We start from the raw sequence: 24,245 nt of genomic DNA on the forward strand, positions 1-24,245 counted from the left end.
TTTTTAAGAATGAAAATGTTTCAGATCTAGATACAGAGGTTGTTTAACATTGTGAATATACTTAAAATTTTTTAATTAACTAAAAAGAACTTTTGAGACAGGGTTTCAAGTATCCCAAGCTGACAGCTAACTTCCTAATGAGGTGAGAATAAGCTTCATATTTGATTCTTCTGTCTCTATCTCATGAATGTTCATTCTGACTACAAATATGTACCACCATGCTGGGTTTATGAAGGATGAGAATCAAACCCAGGGCTCCATGAACACCAGGAGAGTATTATAGCAACACTATATATACTACATCAAAAAAACTACGTACAGAGAGCACTAAATGCCATTTTATTGCTAACTTTAAAAGTTTTCATTTAATATGTAAAATTTTCCTCAACCTGGAAAACTTTAAGAAATAAAAATATCTATAGACACAGAGAGGATAAAGTTATTAATATCCAGGTTTACTGTCTCCAGGGACAAGGAAAGGATAGAGGATAACAACACTGGCAGAAGTTGGTTCTACTGCAAACAAGGTAACAGGGTTCACATTAGGGATCATGTTTTGTTATAAAAATGGCCTGACATTTGATCCGTTTCAATCAGATTTGTTAAAGGGAACTTTCCAGAATCATCATGCAGCTACAAAATGTATACAGGTATCAAAATCAACAGACTCTTTCCATAATCATCAAGCTCATACCCATCTTTATTTCTTTTTCTAGATCATAATTTTGCCAGGCCATAATGGGCTGCAAAAGTCATTTCCCTGTTCCAAAGAAGAGATTCTCTTTGTCTTCATACTTCTGAACCCCATTTCCACGAATTGACTTAATTATTCCTATAATTTATCCTTCCTTCAACAATGCCAGGGATCAAATCTAAGCCTATACCAAGTAAATAGTCTGCCACTAAGCAAAACCCCAGTCCACCTACCATCACTTTGTTTAGAGATAAGGTATCATGTAGTCCAGGCTGGCCTTGAACTGTGTAGCTGAAAGTGGGTCATAAACTTCTGTGTATGTAGAAGGGTAGATATAACTAGACAGAAATCAAAAGTAGCATACCACTTGAAGGAAAAAGTGGTTATGGCGAATCTCTAATATCATAAACTCCTCTATATTCAGAGCACACTGATGACCTAAGTTATAAATGTACTGACTTTTTGATAGGAAGGTGAGAATATAGGAATGAGAAGACAGGTCTTTACACTTGTGTTTGTGTGCAAGTGTGTAATCATTTCTGAATTTGCCTATTGCAGACCCAAACCCTGGTTTTAGCTTTCCCAGAGTCCTAAGCTCCTCCAGGTTCAAGGAGTACACACTGAGAACAGCAACGGGGAGAAGGGGAGACCCAGAGGACATGGAAGGGTGAAACCAGAAAGCACTTAGAACTCCCCAGAGTTTAAGTCATCCATGACTCAGAGAAAACACTAACTATAAAAGTGTAAGCTAGCTCCTAGAAAAATTCTTACCTTCATCTCCAAAGTCTACCCTAAAATATTAACCTATGCTAAACACCACACTCCCCTCTTTCTCCTTCCTTATTAACTAAGTGCCATATTTCACATAAGATACAGTCATATTTGCACTGTCTCCAGACCAGGAGATCACACTAAAGTTTCTCAAATCCATCAGCAAATACAAAACATCTTTTGGATCGAAGTGGGAAGACCCAGGGAAGCAGAAATGATTACTGGGCTCCTTGAATAGGGTAGGAGAAGGCTTACACGGTGATGGACATTTGTTCCAGGACTCAGGAAGCTGAGGCAGGATGATCATAGGGAGCCCAATCTGGATAATGTCTCAGAAATCAAAGAACAAAACCCCCAAATGTGGGGAGAAGGGGGTTGAGTACATTTAGGACATTGCTATTCTAACCACATTAGCTGCTTAGTCAGTGATTAACACTCCCTCAAGTGATAATTACTTTACAGAATTATAAAATGAACTAAGTAGACAGATTAATGGGAAAGTAACTTACCCTGTTAAGCCCTAGGCTTCCTTCCTTCTCTTTCTTCCAAGTGAAGTGAATGCTTCATCTCTTCAGAACTAGGCTGTGTCTCACTTGCAGCTGTCTGTTCATATCACTTCTGCAAACTGCTGAAATGCTGGGTCTCAGTGACTAACATGTGCCCTGCCAACCAGACAGACAAGGATGAATTCTCCCTAACGAGACAAGTAAGGACCTGGACATCTGCTTGAGTTCTCTTTCTGACCCTTATTCTCTGCCAAGAGGGCTCAAGACTCTGTCAACACTTTCCAACTCACCAAAGACAGGCAAGCTGAGGAAAGATGAAACCTACTATTTCCTGGATGTCTCTCAAGGTAGATTTCTGCTCTCACTTTACAGCTTCATTAGGAGGGGGGAATCCCTTGGGATTAATTAGGGAATCAGTATTTGGCTGGAAAGATAGGCACCAAACCAAAGAAAAGGAATCACTGGAAAATGTGGGTATCAGTCTAGACCCAGGATGAGTTCTCCACACCTGATGTCCTTTTGTAGCTTGTCAAATAGAACCCAACAATGTCCAAAATAGGATCAAGTACAAATATAATTATCCCAAGAAGGCAGAAGAAAAGTGCCATTTAATGGTACAAGGAACTTAACTACAGAAAAAACAAGAACTACTTTGGAAAAAATCACTTCACCCATGTGTAAGGTATTCTCAAAGGACATTCTACACGACATTTTCAATAGGAGAAGAAATGCTTTTGAAGTATGAAAATAAGTAAGACCAATTTTGAGTTACTGAGTAAAAATATATATTATTTATAGGGATGGAAAACAATTATCTTTTCACTCCTGGTAAAGGATGCTGCCGATACAGGAAGTGCTCCTTTCCACTTATAACTACTGAGCTGAAGACTCTAACAGCTGATATTTGGATAGTGATCCTGGGCAGCCCCCCTCCTTTTTTTAACTTATATTTAACCTCTGCTGTCACTTACCTGACTATGGAAGACAGAACTTCTGACAATGGGGTGCTAAAATGTAGTATACAACTTTATAAAGTTTTGATACCAAGAAAGGATTCCAAAGGATTCCCAAACTATAGAAAACAGGAACTACACACAAGTAAGGAGTCAATGAAACATTGCACAACACTATATAGAATAGCTGTAAACAAAGGAAATCAGTTATAATATTCAAAGACTGCATATTAAATAGAGGTTATCATTGTGATAAAGATTTCAGGTCAAATTCAAACTAAAGGAACTTCAAAATTAAATGGTTATCTTCAATGAGGTTATGAGTTCTGTTCCTGGGGGCTGGAGAGATGGCTCAGCGGGTAAGAGCACTGAATGCTCTTCTGAAGGTCCTGAGTTCAAATCCCAGCAACCACATGGTGGCTCACAACCATCCATAATGAGATTTGATGCTCTCTTCTGGAGTGTCTGAAGACAGCTACAGTGTATTTACATATAGTTAAAAAAAAAAAAAAGTTCTGTTGCTGATGCCTGAACTCCAGAAAATATAAGAAAGCATAGGGTGGGGGTTTGGAGAGATGGCTCAGTGGTTAAGAGCACTGACTACTTTCAGAGGTCCTGAGTTCAATTCCCAACAACCACATGGTGGCTCACAACCATCGGTAATGGGATCCAATGTGCCTGGACTGCTACAGTGTACTCATATACATTAAGTAAATAAATAAATAAATCTTTAAAAAAGATAAAAGAAAGCACAGACTGACTCTGATAACTCAGAAGTATCAACTTTTGGAGATAAAGGATAGTAAAAGGAGAAAAAAACTGATGGCAGATATTTCTATTGTAGTGTCACTACTTATATTGGTAGACACTTAAAGAAACAATTTAGAGATCTGAATTTTCCACAAATTGTATCATGAGTTGTAATGAAAATTATCTAAACATTTCACTACTTTTGGTAAAACTATCCATGAAGATGAAAAGCCAGGCATGATAGTCCATTCCTATAAAAATCCTAGTCCTTGAGAGGGTGAGGCAGGAAGATAGATGAACTGAAGGATAATCTGAGCTACATAGATTATTTTCAGAAAAAAAGGAAGGAGAGGGTAGGGTAGGGGTTAGAAAGAATTTCATACTTTATTAATTTTGAAAGAAGTCTGTGAGGCTGGGTGACAGCCAGCCTCCTCTTTCTTTTTTTAAAGTTTACCTATTTCTTTTTTTGTTTTTTTTTTTAAGATTTATTTGCTTCTTATTATATACGAGAGCTCTGTCTTCACGTATACCAGAAGAGAGAATCAGATCTCATTACTGTTGGTTGTGAGCCACCATGTGGTTGCTGGGAATTGAACTCAGGGCCAATGGAAAAGCAGCCAGAGATCTTAACCACCGAGTTATCTCTTCAGCCCCCAACTTTACCATTTTCAGGTATATTTGTTTGAGTTCTATTACTTTCTCCTTAATTTTTAATCACTAACCTGTAATCCTACAAGTTGATAATGATGCTTTTTGTTTACCTATGACTCCCACAAACACTATATAACCATGAATATAGCAATAAATTATAGAGCTACGAAGTTATTAGCACTTAATATACTAGTTAAGTCTCTATTTTAACAATGTGTAATTTTCCTTTTTATTCTTTTTTTCGAGACAGGGTTTCTCTGTGAAACCCTGGCTGTCCTGGAACTCACTCTGTAGACCAGGCTGGCCTTGAACTCAGAAATCCACCTGCCTTTGAGTCCCAAGTGCAGGGATTAAAGGCGTGTGCCACCACCGCCCAGCTAACAATGTGTAATTTTCATAAAACAAAATTAGGAAAAATCTTCAAAGTATATATTACACAGTAATTTTAGAGGCAGCTAATGGATTGATTTACAATTTAATATTATATTAGACACTATAGTTAATAATTTCGAGTGTTTTTAACTGGAATCTGCCTAGAATATACATTTTGATATAAAATGATGCCTTATATGTCTCATAGCCACTGTTTAAAGTTACTTGCCATATTATAAATTGTGAGCAAGTTCTCAATTTACACAATGTTATACGCAATTCAACAATGGCAGAGGAGGCAGAGCAACCTAATATTAGTATTTTTGCTTATTGTTAAAATACTCAATTTATCAGTATCACTCTAACAAAGTTCAAGAGTAGAACATGTCTTCCAACCCAGAGTAGGTGAAAACAGTGACTTTATTTTATGTATGGTACTAGAGGTTGAACCTGGAGCTTTGCACATGACTGACAAGCATCCTACCACTTCAAATATTATATTATATTTTGGAAAATTACTGTAGGCATCCAAAGTTCTTCAATACTCAACTACTTACATTAAATAGAAAAGTATAACAAAAGTTGAAGGGGAAAATAAAATTTTATGAAGACAAGAATTTAACTCATGAAATCATCATTAATTATCTATAGGACAATTTCTAAAAATATCCTAGCTTCGTTAACAGAGATTTTACAAATTGCATAAAAAGGTTAAATCAGACTAGATCTTCCAAATAAAACCCAACACAGAGATAGGAGCAGCGGCCCATGCATGGAATTTATTGTGTGCTACTGTTTATAAAATACTTGAATAGTCCTGCACATGCATAATATTTCCAACTTAGACAGAAGACCATACAGGGTGCACTTTCTGGCAAACAAAACAACAGATGGTTCCGCTGCCTGGTGCTATGAGCTGTACTCCAGGGCATGAGGGAAGCAGGCCACCAAAGTAAAGGGAAATACCAAACTACAGTGGCAATCAGTACAGGTCAGTAACTGTAAAATTAGCACATGGTTCCATTTAGTTTAACCAAGCAGTTCTGTAACTATCAAAAGTAAAATTTCGACATGCAGTCTTGACTCTTATGCTTCCACTAACATCTGAAGGGCTAAAGAGAACCATTGCTTCTAGGCTGCATTACTTAGTCAGAAACATTTCCAGACATTTTTAATTTCCTTTGCATTTAAACATAAAAATGATACAAAGCCAGCAGCAAATCACCCTGGTGGTTTTTTAAGCAACTGGAGTACTCACAATAAACTAAAATTTCTCATATCTACGTAACCTATACATGTTGTACCTGTACATCATAGGTCTATATATTAAATATTTGCAAAATGAAAACATGCATACACAAAATACGTCAAGTTTACAGACATGATTTGAATTAAAATTTACTTTGACAATGTACAAACTTCTTTTAAAGTACCTTAAATGAGTAATTCTGTAATTCTTCATAATTTTAAAATGTAGTTTTTTTTTTTCCTTAAATCTCTGGGGTGTAAATCTCAAAAGATATGGGCAAAAAAGAATCTAAATTGGTTTTTGGATTTTGTTCAAGTAAGAGTCTTCTTAGAAATAGTTTATGCATTCATAATTGAAAAATACCAAGACTATGTTACAGAATTAGCCACATTTAAGAACTATGACCTGAGGTCAGCATTTTATATAAACACCAACTGGGTTTCTCAGATTTTTGTCTACAATTCAAAATACATCTAGTAACCTCAGAAATATATTTTAAGACCATGCTAATCCATCCTTTTAAAGACATTTCATGGGGTGGGGGTGGGGGTGTTTTCCACATTAACTCTAAAGATTGTATTTAAAGTCATGGTTGAAAAAATCTAATTCTACTGAGGGGAAAAACAAAGGAAATCTCATTTGTAAACGTAAATGTGTGAACCACAAGCATAAATGGAGGTGTAGATATCCTCCACTGGGAATTGCCCCAAGCCCCTTGCTCACTGCTCTCCTCTGTGGCAGCGATCTTAGAGACGGCACAAGCCCCAGGGCCCTCAAGCATCCATTCCGGAAGGGGGCACAGGTCTCAAAAAGCACAATGGTTTCTTCAGAGAGATTACAATATTTATCCTCAGCTTGGTCGACCCCTCCAGCTCCTTAAGTAATCTGTCCATTTGGGGCCCAAGACATGAGAGTCCCTGGGCAGCCGCTGGTCACTGGGCACTGTGGTTGCCAGTCCCGTGGTTCTCAGTGGTGTGTGCGGTGTTCAGGGAATTGAAACCGTCTTGCTGCACAGCATCTTTCCGGGGCGGCATTCTCTCATTGATCCTATCCAAACCCTTTGCCTCTTCAAAACTGCAGATTCTATGTGGTGGAGAGAATCCTCGTATTGCTTAACAAAACGCAAATTCGATAAGTCAGTAATTGTGAAAATAGTTCTGAGTTTTCAAAAACAACGAATTTTAAGAAGAAAAGAAATTACTGTAAATATCAACATTTAAATTTTACTTTAGTTGAATTCTATCCCCATTTGAGTCTCCCTATTAAAATATGAAACATTTTTAATCCTAAATAAAAAGGAGAAAGCTTCATAGATGACGAGTTAGCATGGTTTTGTTTGCTTCACTTTAAATAAATCAAAACAAAAATACTAAAATTACCTTTCCCTGCTTACAAAAAAAAAAAAAAAAAAAAAAAAAAAAAAAAAAAAAAACAAAAAACAAAAAACAAACCAGCCTATAGGCAATGGTCTCAAGGTATCTGTCTGCTACTACTAAACCAGTTATCTCCTATTTACCTCAGACCTAAGATCACATGGTGACCATGAAGTAGTAAACAGGAGGCAAGTGAGGAAGATAAAGATGGACAAACCTCAACACACAAATATGTACTAGAAACTTGGGAGGAAAAAGAACTGAAGTAAAACTTAGCAGGTAAGGACTACCGTGAAGAACGCTCACCCCAGCAGCAGCAGTGTAAAATAAAAAGGGTGGGAAGCCCTCCCAAGTTACAACTGTGTTTGGATGCTAACAAAAGGGATTCATAATTTTACATTTAAAAACACGTTTCCTTTCATCTTCTGGCTAATTAATACAAGCTATATCAAAACCAATGGCACTCCTTCCTGAGTATCAAGGTTTTTGGTTTAACTGTTTTGAGACAGGGCCTCACTACCTGGAATTATGTAGCTTAGCCTGACCTCAAATTCATGATCCTCTTAACTCAACATCCCTAATGCTAAGATAAGCATTCAACACCAAGCCAAGCATACATGAATATTTATGGATTCAATATTACTTTGTCTGGAAGGAGGTAGATTCCATTAACAAAATGTTAGTTAAAAATATCTATACAATTACTTACAGTCTGCCTGTTTAATATATTTAATCTCTAGCACTGTATATAAGCATGAAGCAAACAAATGGCTACAGCCACTAAACAGAAGTGTGTAATATCAAGTTAAGTCTTGATACATATGAATATAATCTTAACTATAAAACTGTAGCCCAAACTGCAAGAAACAAAACAAAACTCATTATAGTAATAGTTCCTGTACTAGAATGGGTAAAAAAATAAACTCACGTGTTTATTTAATGGAGGGTTTCACTTAGGGGGAAAAATCTGTGTAGCATAAACAGACAAAATATGGCTAGATCTCTACTTGCAGGGTTAGTTTAATAATGTCCACTAAAACAGGCAACATAGCTGCTACATATATAACATATGCTAAGGAAATCAGCAACAATGAACTCTAGATTATACTAGAAAAGAGCAAAGATATATTATATATACAGGTATCAGCTATTGTGATTTAAATAAAAGAGGAATGTGACTGTTAAACTTGATGAGTTAGCCAGTATGATTCATCTGTGCGAGCTAGGCATAAAAGATACACCCACAGGATATTCTCTGATTCCCACCCACAGACCATAGATCCCTGTCCAGTGCAAGGACTCTGATCGTACCTTTTTCAGCCTCAATAGCCTCAACTGTGGCTGTACAGAAGTGAGCAGAGGCATGCAAAATGAATGAGAGAGATGAGAAGGGTCATATTGTACAGCAGAAAAGGCAATGATCACTTAATATAACACAGTAACCCCAAACTACATCATTTACAATTGAACACAAACTATACCCACATTAGAGAGCCCCATACAATCCCCCAATTTCTAACACAGCACAGCTTACACACAGTACTATGACATCAGAGCACAGGACATATAGACCTAATGTAAAGACAGACACCTCAGCACCCATGCAAATATACTCCAGTATGTATTAATTACTCATGTTGAATTTACTGTTTTGATTGTTCTAAAAATTTCCATTGTTTGTTTTATCAGTGAATTACCATTATAGGAAAATTATGATAATAGCACTGTAGCAGAAAAACAAACAAGAAGATCTTTCTTTCACTTCTTAACATTCATCACCACTTGGTTCTCTAAGATAAAAACTAGAGGGGGTCAGTAACAGATTTCTGTCCCTTCAGTGCAAAGAATAAACAACAAAATCTGGTATAACTATGATGAAATTTAAGGACTCTGAATTTGTTTTATTAGTCTAATTCTCAAGTTCTGTTTTTTTAGGGGGAGCCTAAAATGATCAATTTTCTATGCTAAGAACTTGGGGTTTGTTTGTTTTGAAGAAGGCTGGCCTTGAACTCCTTACCAAGTGATCATCTTGCATCAGTTTCTAGAGTAGCTGAAGGGCTATAAGTGTATACCACTGTACCCTGACCCTATTCTAATGTTGACTGCCTAACTATCTAAACACCTATAACACTGTAAAAATCCTATTTATATCAAGTTTATCATGATGATGAATATGCTTAGAAGGGACAAGACTGTATTCTTAGGTGAAGAAAGAAAAGCTACTACTAGGTATCTTTTCAAACCTGTACACTAATCAGAAAGTCATTAAGGAAAGGAACTAACATCTTTCAGGCAATGAATCCTAATTATTTCATAATCTGGATACGATATATGGATCATGTAAGAAAAAAAATTCTTGGTATAACTTGTACTGGCACATTTAAAGAACTGAATATTTACTCATGTATTTTGTAATCAAAGATGCCTTTTTTAGGTAATGCAAAGTTGATGGGTCAGAGCATTAGCTGTTCTTGCAGAGAATTCAAGTTCGATTCCCAGCAACCACTTGACATCCAACAATCATCTCTAATGCCAGTCCCAGGGGATCTGACACCCTCTTAATTTAGAGGACACCATTCATGCACACGGTGCATTGTACATATATGCAGGCCAAACACCCATATGAATAAGATAATAAAATAACATTACAAAATAATTTAAAGGATACATATTCATTTATTTTTGGGTTTAAGCCATAAAAAGTTGACAAAGGGGAATAAAATTTTAAAATGCAAGGAATAATAGTACTTGCTTGACAATATTACCCTTTCTGTACCCAAAGTGTGCACACTCATGTTATAAGAATGTCACATTCTTTTTGCTTTGCTTTTTTTCTACAATAAAGGTAATTAAAATACTTATTTCTGAAACATCTTTTTAAGAAACAGTATGATTTAGACATTATTTCATCCAAAATAGTTATGAATGGAAGATCCTTATAAACTAAACTTAAAAAATATAGGTAGTCTTGTAAAGTGACTTGGGGATCCAAGAGGTTGGATGAATATTGAATAAAGATTTAGTTTTCCGTAACTATTAAATCACATTTCTACTCAGATATACACGTTATATGTCCACCATGGAACTCATTCTTGGAAAAAAAAAAAAAAACAAAAACCCTAGCACTCTGTATCTGGAAAGAATTCTACAAAACTTGCCCAGGCAGAAAACAGGAACAAATGATCCACCTAACTGGGCATGGCAGTAATGCCTATGATCTCAGCACTCAGGCTGGTGGAGCTCTATGAGTTCCAGGACAGCCAGGGCTACATAGAGACCTTGTCTCAAATAAACAAACAGAAAATGCACAAAATAGAATGAAAAAAGACCCATCTATATTTATTAGTCCTCAAACATTAATATCCCCTTCAGAATGTGAACATTTTTCTTCATAAAGTGGAATGAAGAAAAAAGTGTCCATCAGAATATAAGAGTTTGTGATACTAGAAGTGATTATATATGAAGTACTCTCCAACTTGTATATGGTAATAAATTAAGACTAAAATTGATCCCATTAAGAGAACTACTATCTAGTTAATTATACTAAAAAAATTTAATCCTACTAATAAACTTTCTAAACTATGAAATTTTACAGTAAGCTACATATTCTGTCAAGCTGAGAGGCTTAAAACTGACATATTAACATCTGAAGCTTAAATAGTAAACTAGAAAGAAACATTTGGCAATTGTAAAATTCTATCTCAAAGTCATTACTGTATGTCTCCTTCCTTCACTAATTACACAGGTGACAGTGCTAATAAGTGTCAGTACAGTGCTGCCTTTAACTATTTCGTTCTTTAATACAACAAAGAATAAATTATCAAAAGAAATTTGGCATTATTAAAATAGATACCTATATATTTTCCCATATAGGTTGTGTTGTGGATAGAATTATAAGGTTAATTCCAAATCAAATTACTATGGGTGCAGATATATAAAACTCCAAAAATCACATTGCAGCAGAACTGTAGTTTTTAAAAACCAACCCCCTCTGCCCAAGAAATAACATGTAAATTAGCTTCAGAGATAATAAAAAGAAGCTGGGCATGGTGGTGCTTGTGCATTTAATCCCAGCAGGCATAGGCAGAGGCTGGAGAACCTGTATAAGTTTGAGGGCAGTCTGGTCTATGAACTCTATGCCAGCCAAGGCTATTATCGTGAGACCCTGTCTTAAAAAACAAAACTAAACCAAAAAAAAAAAAAAAAAATTTAAGATATGGAAAAGGTACCTTCTATAATCTGAAAATAGGCTTGAAGTTTAAGAGTTAAATTCATTTTTATATTACCTCTTAGTCATATACATTAACATCAGAGTTTGTTATCTATAGATATTTAAAGTATTAATCTTTTAATAACACATCTCAAAGATGTGGTTTCTATATGCTAGGGAAATAACTTAAATCAAATGCTTAAACCATAACATCAAGAGCCGTCCCTAGCAAAACTAGGGAGCTGTCCAGTTTCCCAAATTAGACCCCTCACGCTCAGCTCCTTCCAGTAACTCACTCTATGCTGGGAACAGACAGTCCCTTCAGCAAAGCTGCTGTCTCCCAAACCTTCCCTGCAGTTGAGGGTGGTTTCCAAGTTGAAGGAATGAGCTTCAGGCTGCATGCAAATTAAGAATAAATAGAAGTACCAAGCTGTCAACAAAGCATGTAATTAGCAGGTGCTAAGTGTGAAATCTGAAAGCACTGTTTGCCATGGATACAATATAAAACTAATAATATATCCAAGGATAACTGAGAGATGTTAAGTATATTTATTTAAATATGGTATCTTTTGTTTTTTTCTTTTCTAAACAAAGGGTGTATTTTCCCTTATTAAAATGATCTTTACTAGTAACAATTTTTAAATTTTTACTGAATATTTAAAGTTTAGAGTATATTTTAATTTACATTCATGTAATTTTCTTCGACATTTAAAAATATTTGTAATAGAAAATTCAAGGCAAAGAAAATTACAAGGAGCTTTCTTTTAAATCCAAAAGTAAGAGAAAAGAGATCTAGGGATGGGATATAGTCCAGTCGTTCAGTAGTGTTCAAGGTTCTATATTTTTAGACCTCTAGAACTGTGACAAAAACTTAAAAAACAAAACAAAACAAATCAAAACAAAAAAACCTCATTCATCATAGAAATCTGAAGTTATATGTAGTTTCTATTCAAAATGAACGCCACTGCTGTACTAGCTGTACTTCTTGTTTGCACCAGTGGTAACAACACATGATAAAATAACACGAACTAAAAATTATGTCTACCAAAAATTACTTTAATTAAAAAGGATTTGTTTTGGAACTGAGTGAAATAACATCACAAGTGAGTTTGAAATTTATTCCAATACTTAAATTCCTTTTTTCCCCCCACTTTAAAAATTTACTAATTATAACACCAATCAGAAACTGTAGTAAAAACAACAGATCTATCACTGCCATTTTAATAAAACAATGGCCTGTCAAAGTTGCTTTTATGTATAGTTTTTTCCATATCACAAATTTTGTATTCTATCCATAAGGGAAAAAAATTAAGACTGTGTGCTACTGTGTATTGGCTGCAATATTCACACCTCTGTTTTCTATTCAATCTGTAATGGGCTTTCAAAGTTTACCCAGATGCTTAAAACAATAAAGTTAGCTTTTTAAAAGAAACATAAAATATTCAATGAGCCAGATTACAGGAATGCTTTACGTATAATTTTTTTATTTTCATGCAAAATAAAGGCACACTTAATAACACCCTTTCAATTTTGACTTACATGATTTAAATTCAACCCTTCATAACAATAGCTTAATACGTAATGTTACATTCATATTCAGAATGAACCAAATGCAGCAACAAATGCAGCAAACCTAAAATCAAGGTGCTACAAAGCTGCTTCTACATCAAAAGACAGACAAGCGTCTGATAGAGTAATTTAATTGAACATATATTTACAGACATACAGCTATCCTAAAGAAAGACAGACAGATTTAGGAAAGCAGCTATATCTGCAGAGGAAGGAAACAGCATGTTACAGACAGTCAATTATACATAGAACATTTGACAAACACCACAGAAAACAAACTCTAATCATTTACCAGGGTACAAAGCTTGGCATAAATCTTTTGGCAAATGAGTGCTTTAAGGAAGTTTGGGGCCTAAGCAGATTTTTAACTCAAAAAATAAATACTTGAAAATATAAGCAATAATCTAATACAATTATGTAAAATTTAAAAGTAAGAAACTTGGAATTACATTTCCATTTTAGTTATGTATATATATATATATCCCTGATTCACATTCTTGATTGAGGCTTTTAAAAGAAAAGGGTGCATTAAACAAATGAATAAATATTTCAGAATTATGACATGAGCTGTTCCCATATCACTTTATGAAAAGCTGGGGAACTGATTGTTAAAAGACAACTCGCTCTATCAATATTATGCCCTGGCCAGACACTAATCAGATGCCTATCATATAATACCCTGCGTATGTCAGCTGCTAAGACAGGAACTAAAAAGCAGAAGGAGTTCCCTGCATGCATTATGTGTATTGTTAGCAAAAGAGTGAGGTGTGCCCCAGTCCATCTGAGGCACAGCAAGTTGCATAACATCATTACCACTTTGCAAGGTCTGGCGTCCTCCAGCCAACACTCCACTAGGCAACATCCCTGTGGGAGTCAGGCCCTTGAGTGTCAGCACACTTTCACTCTCCTCCCTATAGCAGAGAAATTTAACAAGTGTAAGAAGGATTAGTAGCTCAGAGGTACATTTGCCTAGTATGCACAGTGCACTGGGCTTGATCCCCAAAATTTCAAAAAGCAAAAAGGAACAAAACAAAAATCTATCAATAAGTATTTACTTTAAAAGAGGAGCTATGGCCCAGACATAGTCCATGTATATAATTTATTACATTCATTGTTATGAACATATTTTCTAATTCCAAGATACTTATTTTCCCATATTCTAAATGTTTCATTTAGGAGGGGAGACATAATTGAAGCATATATTGTTTTCCTGAAACATCGTCTTCCTAAATTTTAACCCCAAGAAAGCTAAGTTGTACTCTCATAAAACAAATATAGGATTATATGGATGAGAAAATTCACCAGGAATCTTTCCTGGTCTAATTTTCAAGGTATAAATTCGGTGGTTTCATCACAAGATTAAATTCCAGTGGCAGACTGTGTTTAGTATGTTTTAGGTCCTGGGTTTGATACTAGCACCACAAAACAAAACAAAAGCAAGCAAACAAAACATCACTTCAAATGAATTTCTATTCCCTTTAACAGTATACAACCCTACAACTAGTTTCAATATAAAAGAAAGCCAGTTGCTTTTAGTATCAACCAGAACAATGCTCATAAAATACAATGAAATAGTTTCTGCAAACAATCAGAAAAATGTATCAGTACCTGAGAACAGAGAAGACTCTTGCCATCTTGCCAATTGCTCGGATCTTGTTTCTTATGATTTCTTTCCGGGCTGCAGCTGAACCTACTTTCAATGGAATAAATAGAAAAAAAGGCTCAAGTTTAGGGCACTCAAGCATTATTTTATTAATCTTCTAACCTATTCCAGACTCATCTAAATCAATACCAGGACTCCTGCTACCAGTTCACATGGAGGAGATGAGATGAACTCATGTCAGAAAGTTTCTCAGTCCCTCAATGATTATTAGCCCAACACTAGTCAAAAATTGAGGACTGATAAGAACAATACACAAACGTTAATTACCTTACATGACTGACTAATCAGGAGAGAAGTAAAATGGGGTAGAGGTAGGAAAGACTTGAGCCCTATGTGTATTACAAAAAAATAGAAACAATCTTATAGTTTTAAATTTTAATGGGAGCCTATGGCATGCAGACTAAGACAAATGGAAGGCTTCTGTTCATCACAAAAGTGTTTAACATGCACACTAGAAATGTCATATTATAAAAGAATAAGTTTCCTTAATCTACAAAAAATGTACGAAGATAACAATAATTACAAAGGTGATCACAAAGTAGGGACCACAAGCAGTATTTTAGAAACAATAAATATCTCTTAACTTCAAGGACTAGCTGTCCTCTAAAATCAAGCTTTAATAACCATAGGCAAATATGAGATAAATACTAAGAGAAGACTCCCCCGAAAAGCTGGCTAAAGAATACAACAAAGGAACTGGCTCCTTGGCTGGACAGACTCAAAGGATCATTCTTCCTTCCTTTGGTCTCCAGCAAGAACAATAATGTCAGTCTTGTTACCACATATATAGCAACTAGAGTCACTCTGGACCAGAGTGTGTTTCCTTACACCTGTGCTTCAACATGATGAAAACACGCATACGGAAGCACTTGTTGAGGAGAAGGTCAAGGAAAGGCCAAGATGCTAGAGCAAAATAAACCTTAGGTATGCAGAGGTCTGAACAATCAGAAGTCTTGTAGGTGACAACATTTCATTTAAAATTCAAACAGACTACAAATACATATGATTCAAAACTAAGATGATGACTAGACTTAATTAAAATGAAAACAGGGGAAAAAAAAGCCCAAGTTCAAGGATGAAAAGAGCATGTATTTAGAGAGCAGGGCTCCAGTTACCTTATTTGTTATTCTCTAAAGGATTATATAGAGAGCACTGAAGCTCCACGCCCAAAACTATGCAGTCATTACAGCATCAAAGACGTGTTCTTCAGATTAACTAAAAAGGTTAAGTATCAAAGAATATCAGAATCTGAAGACACACTGGGTATATTTCCTTATTTTATAGACAAAAAACAAAACAAAACAAAACAAAAACAAAAGAAGAGAAAAGGAAAACAAAAACAAAAAACCAAACCTCTGAGTTTACTAAATAACTCCTCCAAGGATAGAAAGTCTGATTTTCTTCTAATAAATTAATACAGATTTTATTTTTAAAATTGCAGAAATTTTAAAATAGTTTGATTTGTGTATGGAGTAGTAGGTTAACAAGGATGGCTATAGCAATATATGTTTATCTTTTCAGCCTTAATTTATATTTGTAAAACCAAATGATATGAAAACTATACTGAATTCAAATTAAAAATTTTAAGAAATATAAACACACTGTACAAATCAGGATTTAAAAATCAGTCTATAAACACATCATGCATCATATTAAAGTAAATGTCCACTTTAAAAGTACTTTGGGGAATAAGACAATCAAACACCCCTAATCATGCAGGAAAAAGGACAAAACATTACAAATAAGCAAAAGAATGAAATTTTAAAACAAGAGGAATGAAAAGAGGGAAAACTATTTCCATGCACAGAAAGACAGATGTCTTGGAATATGACTTCTAAAACATCAAATACTAACTCATATGTCAGGCTAAATTTGCACAAGGCCCAAAAAGACTCAAAAGATTAATGAATATGCCAACTTACACGGACATGAAGTAACTTATAAAGTCATATTTCAAAACAATGTTACTCTGTCTGGTCTGTACCTTTTTTATTGCCATATATGAGCCGTTCTTCAGATGGAGAGTCCAGAAAAAAGGAAGTGAATGATGGAGAAAAGGTGGTTGAGACAAATAAAAAGATAGAAATTTAACTTGGCAGTGGTACTGAAGGATGAATGTAGAAAGAAAGGGAGAAAAATGAAGGCCCTCATATTTGAAATTTTGAAAAATGTAGTACTGTAGAATTTGGTGAATAAAAGACAGATGCTATAGCGTAGAATTCTAAAGCAAAGATTTCTTAAAGGATATGTGTTCAGAAAGAAATTATGAACAGAGTGATTGTAATTTTTGATGAAAATAGACATAATTAGGGACAGGAAAAAAACATGAAAACACATAAGACCAATAAAAGACTGTGCTAACAACCACACACTTATAGCCATAACCCTAAGGAAATATGCCATCCATGAAGTATGTTAAGTGAAAAGCAATGACACAAATCAGATACAAATTCATGTGGTTCTTTAAGGATACCAACATATGCAAAATCTGTAGCATATACAGGAAATGTAGGTAACTTTTCTCAGTGAAAAGCCTCAACCACTCCCAGTAAAAAAAAGTTGAGTCTCCCACATTCCATGACAAGATGACATGATTTCTTGAATATAAATTGTGGAATGTTTGCATATATTCAAATTTAACAATGTGCTGTTTGTTACAATCCAATCTGGGAAACTAAGCAACATCTTTTTGTAAAAATTGTGACAGATTGCTTGAAACCAAGTAAATAGCTTTAAGAGTAAGCAATAAAGGTAGTCTGAGTTTTCCAGATCTTACATTCTAATTGCTAAGATACATGATTATACTATAGGAACTAGAGTTTAACTTAGTGATACTGTAACACATAGATTATGCATTTCTTTTACCAAAACTGAAGACAAAAGCATCTAAAAGAAATGTATGCATTCTAAAATCATAGAAATGAATGTTCAAAAATGTGTTCACAATTAACAGCTCTATAAAGGATGCTACACGTTTTATGCAATGTTTATGCAGAATTATCTTCTGGGAAAAAAAAAAAACAAACAGTCCATACATGCATTAAACAAACAATGTAGAGTACCAAAGAACCATCAATAAGAGTCTTAATCCACTTTAACAGATCTCAAAAGTAACCCTATAAAACATACTCTTTGCTTTCCTATTACTGGAAAATCTCTAATCCTACTTTCTACCTTTTTCTACAGAAAAACTGAACCCTTATTTGACCTCTGTAGCAAACTCCAAATCTACCAAGTTTTCTTTCTAAAATCAAAAATTTTCCCATATCCCTAAGCTGGCTTAACTGAGGTGCAAGAAAAGAAAAAGAGAGAGAGAAGTCATGCCATCATGGTGAAAGGAGTAACAAAGAAGGACGGGATAAAGGGGATGAAACATGCGGACAGGAGGGCTTCCGGTAGTTCTTTTCTAGATCCTATGTTGAACTTTAGTGTCCAACCTAACACTCTCTACTCTCCTCCATTCTTTCAACGCTTTCTGTCCCAAACCATTCCCATTCCCCTATATAAACTCCTGGACTCAAAATTTTAAATCTTCTTCAGAATTTCTGATATTAATACTTGGCTAGTGAAAGGATGAAAGAAGGAGGAATAAATGCATTTGTTATGCTGACAATGATGGGAGATCTACTTTTAGAATACAAAAGAAAACTCAGTGTATTTTCCCATAGAAACAATGTCATAAATGGTGCAGAAAACTGTACAAGTTACTTGAGAATAAATTGTCATCTTTTCTGTTCTCTCCAATTTATAAATGAGAAGATTCAAAGAAGTTGGGTGCTTACATAGCTATGAGTGAAAGTGAAAGATACTACTAAACAATGGTAGTCTTTTTCAAGTACTACTGCCTCTTTAATAATAAATTTAATTCATCCTTGGAATGCAAGAATAATATAACAAATAAGTAAACTGGCATAATTATATCTTATGATGGAAAACATTAAGATAAATACAAGCTCTTTAAAAGGAATATATATTCTAATACTTCTATGCTTTAGGCAACCGATAAATTATGTGTTCTTTTCCCAGTTTGTTTTGAACAGTTAATAAAACCTTTTGTATATTACTTGTTAAAATTTTAAATATTGATTATATTATCTTCATATAAATTATAGGTACTCAAAATAAGTACTAAGTTAGCCTTAACTATAAAACCTTTTTTCTTTTTACTACAAGAAACTAACCTATTACTACTCCTACTTAATATGATATTGGCAACACTAATAACAAAATGGAAAAGTATATAATGGTAAAAGTTAGGAAATACTACCAGCCTGATGGAAAGGACTTATTTTTAGAAGTTAAATATAAAAGCACAAGTTAAATTACTATATGAAAAAGTCTACCCATCTTACTAGATATAAAACAAACCTTTAAAACAATAATGAATTCCTGAATATAGACAAAGAAGATGTTAAATATAGCAATTGAGTAGTAGTGAGAATTACAAAAAAAATACTAGTTTCAATTTAACTTTGTAAGTGTCAAAAAATTAATTCTAACTGAAGTAATTATAAATTTAGTAGAGTAAATTTCAGAAAATGTACTAATTATATAAGAAATCTTTAGTTTGAAAGCTAAACATTATTTTCAAAATTTCATACACATATAGTTAATATAAACCAATGAAAACACTCACTGAAAATTTCAGCAAATGTAACAAATTGCCAGAAAACTTAAGAAACTGAAAAACATACAAGGCATATACCAAGACTTATTTCAATTATCATCTTAATATTAACTCAATACCTATAACATGAATAGTTATTATTATATTCAAATTGATGAGGGAAGCATAAGTCCAAAGTGTAAATGATTTGTCTGATGCCTCAGAGCCACTCATGAGGAATTAGAATCTGAACCTAGTGATACAGTGATATAGAAATTACAATTACTTACATTTTTAAGGGAAAAATAAGCTATGTATGATAAAATATTTTAAAATAGAAACTCAGGAGAAAAAATGTTTCTTATTCCACCCCTCCCAAAAAACTAACATAAATTTGCTTTTAAGTTATTAATAAAAGTACAGTAATAAGAGAACACAATAGCCAAGGAAGATGGCACATGCCTCAGTGATTAGAAAGTAGAAGATTAGGAGTTCTAGGTCATTAACTACGGGGTGAGTTTTGAGGCCAGCCTGATATATATTAAGTCGCTGTTTCAAAAATAAAAAATAAAAATAAAAAAATAAAAAAGAAAGGGGTGGGTGTATAGGGGGGAATAGAAAGGAGGTAATATATCTCCTTATTAAATCTTATTAATATGTAGAAAATAATTAGCATAATGAAAAATCTCAATGTTCACTACCGTATAAATTTAGTACACTACAAAAAGCACACACAGAGAATAAGGAATATAATAGTTTTTCAGTTTTTAAGCTATTTTATCTTTATATTTACTCTGTTAAAATTTAAGTAGCTTTAAATTTTTAAGTAAAAATTTCAAAACATAAAACCCAATAATTTTTAATGGTATTCCTTTATACATACTATAAATATGTATAAAGACACACAAGTTTGTTGGCTTACATTTACAGCTAACAACAACACATAACCTTGTTTCTATAGAAAAAGAAAAACAAACTTCCAAAATCTTTAACAAGTCAGCAGGGGGTGTTTTAGAACATAAGTACACCATGGTGAGAACAACCTACATTGATAAAAAAGTGAATACAATAAATAGTAGGAGTTCACAGAGATGTTTCTGATGAATCACAAACACTGTATACTAAATGCCCTCTTCAAAAAAAGTAATATCTGTATTCATCAAGAACAACTCTCCATTTTCTTGTTACTGTTCTTTCTTCCAAACTTCCCTTTTCCTAAAAGTCCCATGTCGCTAAAAAAAAAATACCTAAATTATTCTCAACACTTAAAATGTGTGTCTGTGTGTGTGCTGAGGTGTGGGGGGGTGGTAAATTCTCACTTATCAAATAGACAGCCATGGGAAAGCAATAAAAATTTTTTTTTGATACATAGTATACTAAGACTCAGGAGTTAAAGAGGTATCACCTAGTAATAGAAATAATAAGATGAGTATTCATACCATCAAACTGGTCTTCGCCTTCTGTCATTAGTTCATCATCAGAGCAAATACTCAGAACATTTACCAACATTTCTGTCACTATTCAAAAAGAAAAGAGAATATGTTAGATGCCAACCATACAATTGCCTATATATATATATATATATATATATATATATATATATATATATATACACACACACAGCAATAATTCAATATGATACCTCGTGATAGCAAGAATGATGAAATTTTAAAAACTAAAAAACTTTAAAATGAAAGCAATTTAACAGATAAGAACTCAGAGAAACTAGGATTAAAAGACACACAAAAAAATCTGCTAAGAAATATAGGAGTTTCAATAAATAACACCTGAGAGGAATTATAAACCAGACTTCAGTTTTCCATTTTATGACAAAATTACAAAAACTATAAAATGGTCTCATAGGTAAATAAGGTCTAGAAATAAAAGTTTAGTTAATGTCAGTTGATTTTTGTTTTTTAACGTGGGTGCCAAAATAATTCAGTAGACACAGAATGGCTTTCAAAATTGCATATCTACTGAAAAGGAACAAGTCAGACACCATCCCTGCGCATAATACACTAATATGAAAACTAACTCAGTATGTAACAAAGGGCTAAAACTATAAAATACTTAGAAAAAAATGGAGGTAAATATTTATAAATTAGGTAATTAATTCTTAGGAATTAGATGAAATTTCATCAAAATCACAAACCTCTGAAGCAAGCAACAGAAGCATGTGCCAATGCTGTACTCATAACACTGAAGCAGAACTGCTTCCTCTCAGGTCTGGCTCTAGCTTGGGCAATATAAGAAGATCCCGTTTCAAAGACAAAGTAAAAATTCTGTTTCCAAAACTACTATCAAACCAGCACAGAACTTTCGACCCCAAATTTATCCTGTCTATGAGAAATGCAGAGACAGGAGATGGGACAGAGTCTAGGGAATGGCCAACAAACAAGCAACCCAACTTGAGACCCATCCCATGGTCAAGCACAAATCTCTAATACTATTAATGATACTCTGTATGCTTGCAGAGAGAATTTTAGCATGGCTGTCCTCTGAGAGGCTCCTCTCAGCAGCTGACTGAGACAGATGCAGAGACCCACAGCCAAACAGTGGACGGAGCTTGGGGACTCTTATGGCAGAGTTGGGGGAAGGACTGTGGGCCCCAAAGGATATAGGAACTCCACAGGAAGACCAACAGAGTCAACAAATCTGGACCCTTGGGGTACTTAAGAGACTGAACCACCAAGCAAAGAACATACACAGCTGGACCTAGGACCCTGACATACACACACACACACACACACACACACACACACACACACACACACACACACACACACACACACACACACACATACACACACAGACACCCACCCCACTGCCTGACTGTGAGACATATTCTTCTAGCTGGGCTGCCTTGTCTGGCCTAAGAGGATGCAACTAGCCCTGCGCAGACTTGATGTGCCAGGGCTGGGGGATACACAGGAGGGGCTTCCACCCTCTCAGAGAAGAAGAGGAGGGGAGGGAGGAAGGACTATGGGAAAGGGTGACCAGTAGGGAGGCAGTGAGTGGGATGTAAAGTGAATAAATAAAAATTAAAATATAAATAAACAAACCAAAAAACTAAAACTACTATCATCAAAGTAAAATGCCAACCCAAAGAATGGGGGAAAACATTTGCAAATCATTTATCTAATAAGAGATTTATATCTAGAATATATACACATATATATTATGCACATATAATATGAAATATAGTTATGAATAAACAAAAGGTAGTATATCCACAAAACACAATATAGTACTATTCAGTCATAGAAAGGAATGAAGTCCAGATTCAGTCTTCAATGTGGATAGATCTTTAAAATGTTACACAAGCCAGGAGTGATGGCACACTGGCCTATAATCAAATTTATAAGGCTAAGGCACAAGGATCACAAGTTTCAGCCAAGCCCGAGCAGCATAGTAAGACCTAGTCTCAAAAACAGAAACCAAAAACAGGACAAGGGAGAGAGCTTAATCTTTAGTTTTCTGTGCAGGGATGAATTCAATGCCCACTACCCACATAAAAAGCTAGAAACACCAGAAGTGGTGCCACCTGCCTTTAATCTCAGAACCCAGGCAACAAAGGCAAACGATCTCTCTGTGTTTAAGACTAGCTTGGTCCACGTGAGTTCCAAGACAGCTACGGAGTAAGACCTTTTCTCAATAAATAAATGAATCAAGGTGGGCATGATGCTATGGACTTGTAATCCCAGAGCTGAAAGATGGAACCAGCCAAATTTTTTGCTGCTCCCCAGGTCAATGAAAGACACTATTTCAAATGTAGAAGACACCCGAGGATGAATAACACCAAAGTTTGTCCTATGGCTTCCACATATCTGTGCATACATTGGGACCTACACATATTTGTATCAGTTTACAGATGAACATGCACACAAAACCAAAATAGAAATGGGGGATGTTAGAAAGAAATATACAAATAAAACAAGCTACTACATATTGTACAACTCCATTTATATGGAATGTCTGTAACAGGCAAATCCATTGAGACCATACATTAGCAGTTGCTTAAAGCTGACTATGAGTGGTAAGAGGAAGAGATAAGAGTGACCACTAATGCTGGCTTTGGCAGTACATACACTAAAACTGTAATACCACAGAGATTAGCAAGTCCTCCTGGACAATGTTGACTTCTAAATTTGTGAAGTGGCCTAAAAACATTTAAAAAAACGACCACCAAATGAGGATGGATGGCATGCACACACATCAGTTATCTGGGGAGAATGAGGCAAGAGGCCTATGAATTCAGGGACGTAAATAGCATGAGGTATACAGACAAAACCTAACTCTAACAGATCTCTTCAGTTCAAGACCAGCCAAGTATACAGAGCTGGTTCCAGGACAGTGAAAGCTACACAGAGGACCTTTGTTGTGGAGAAAACAACCAACCAAACGAACAAAAAAAAAAGTGTAGGCTAATGATATATGACAAAGTATAGGTAGAGTCAGGATGTCCAGTGTGCAGATCATGAGACAGTTGGGATAGTTGGGTTAAAGAGACTAGATAAAGCATAGCTGTGTGCAGTGTCACGATGTTCAATTATGTTCCCAAGTCCATTGTCCTTGCACATTCAGAGTCCATTCGCTATTGCATTATACATTATGTACCCACAGACATTGCCTCAGGGTTGCAAGCTCTTAAAAGAAAAATTTATCCACATATCCATGTATTGTAAAGAAGAATAAAAATTGAATTTACTTCAAAAAAAAAGTGTAGGCTATATCAAGCTCCATTTTTTTTTTCAATGAAATAGCAAAGCAGTTCTGAAAACAGAGGAGATGAGTCAAAACTATCATCCTATACTTTGGAGGCTGAAGACAAGAGAATTGCCATGAGTCTCAGTCTTGTAGCCCTTGATGACATGAAGT

General features: G+C 34.8%; 2 protein-coding genes across 9 annotated transcripts in view; both read right to left on the reverse strand.

Annotated features, from left to right (window-relative positions):
* Mss51 (MSS51 mitochondrial translational activator) overlaps positions 1-3,343 on the reverse strand; it is a 13,355-nt gene extending 10,012 nt beyond the window's left edge. Inside the window, exon 1 of the mRNA XM_031362049.1 lies at positions 1,975-3,343. The gene's annotated coding sequence lies outside the window, so the exon portion shown is untranslated. The remainder of the gene's footprint in view (positions 1-1,974) is intronic.
* A 1,766-nt stretch (positions 3,344-5,109) lies between these two features.
* Ppp3cb (protein phosphatase 3 catalytic subunit beta) overlaps positions 5,110-24,245 on the reverse strand; it is a 50,678-nt gene continuing 31,542 nt past the window's right edge. For 2 of the 8 annotated variants that reach the window (XM_031362090.1, XM_031362088.1), the window contains exons 10-15: positions 20,807-20,884; positions 16,746-16,772; positions 14,707-14,791; positions 13,912-14,009; positions 8,631-8,660; positions 5,185-7,057 (exon numbers count right to left, since the gene is read on the reverse strand). In XM_031362090.1, the coding sequence (XP_031217950.1) occupies positions 6,879-7,057; positions 8,631-8,660; positions 13,912-14,009; positions 14,707-14,791; positions 16,746-16,772; positions 20,807-20,884 (497 nt within the window). In that variant the 3' untranslated portion in view covers positions 5,185-6,878. Of the gene's footprint in view, positions 7,058-8,630; positions 8,661-13,911; positions 14,010-14,706; positions 14,792-16,745; positions 16,773-20,806; positions 20,885-24,245 lie in introns of all 8 variants that reach the window. The other 6 variants (XM_031362089.1, XM_031362092.1, XM_031362091.1 and 3 more) reach the window with 6 other exon arrangements.

Source organism: Mastomys coucha, unplaced genomic scaffold (assembly GCF_008632895.1).
Source record: "Mastomys coucha isolate ucsf_1 unplaced genomic scaffold, UCSF_Mcou_1 pScaffold9, whole genome shotgun sequence".
Lineage (NCBI taxonomy): Eukaryota > Metazoa > Chordata > Mammalia > Rodentia > Muridae > Mastomys > Mastomys coucha.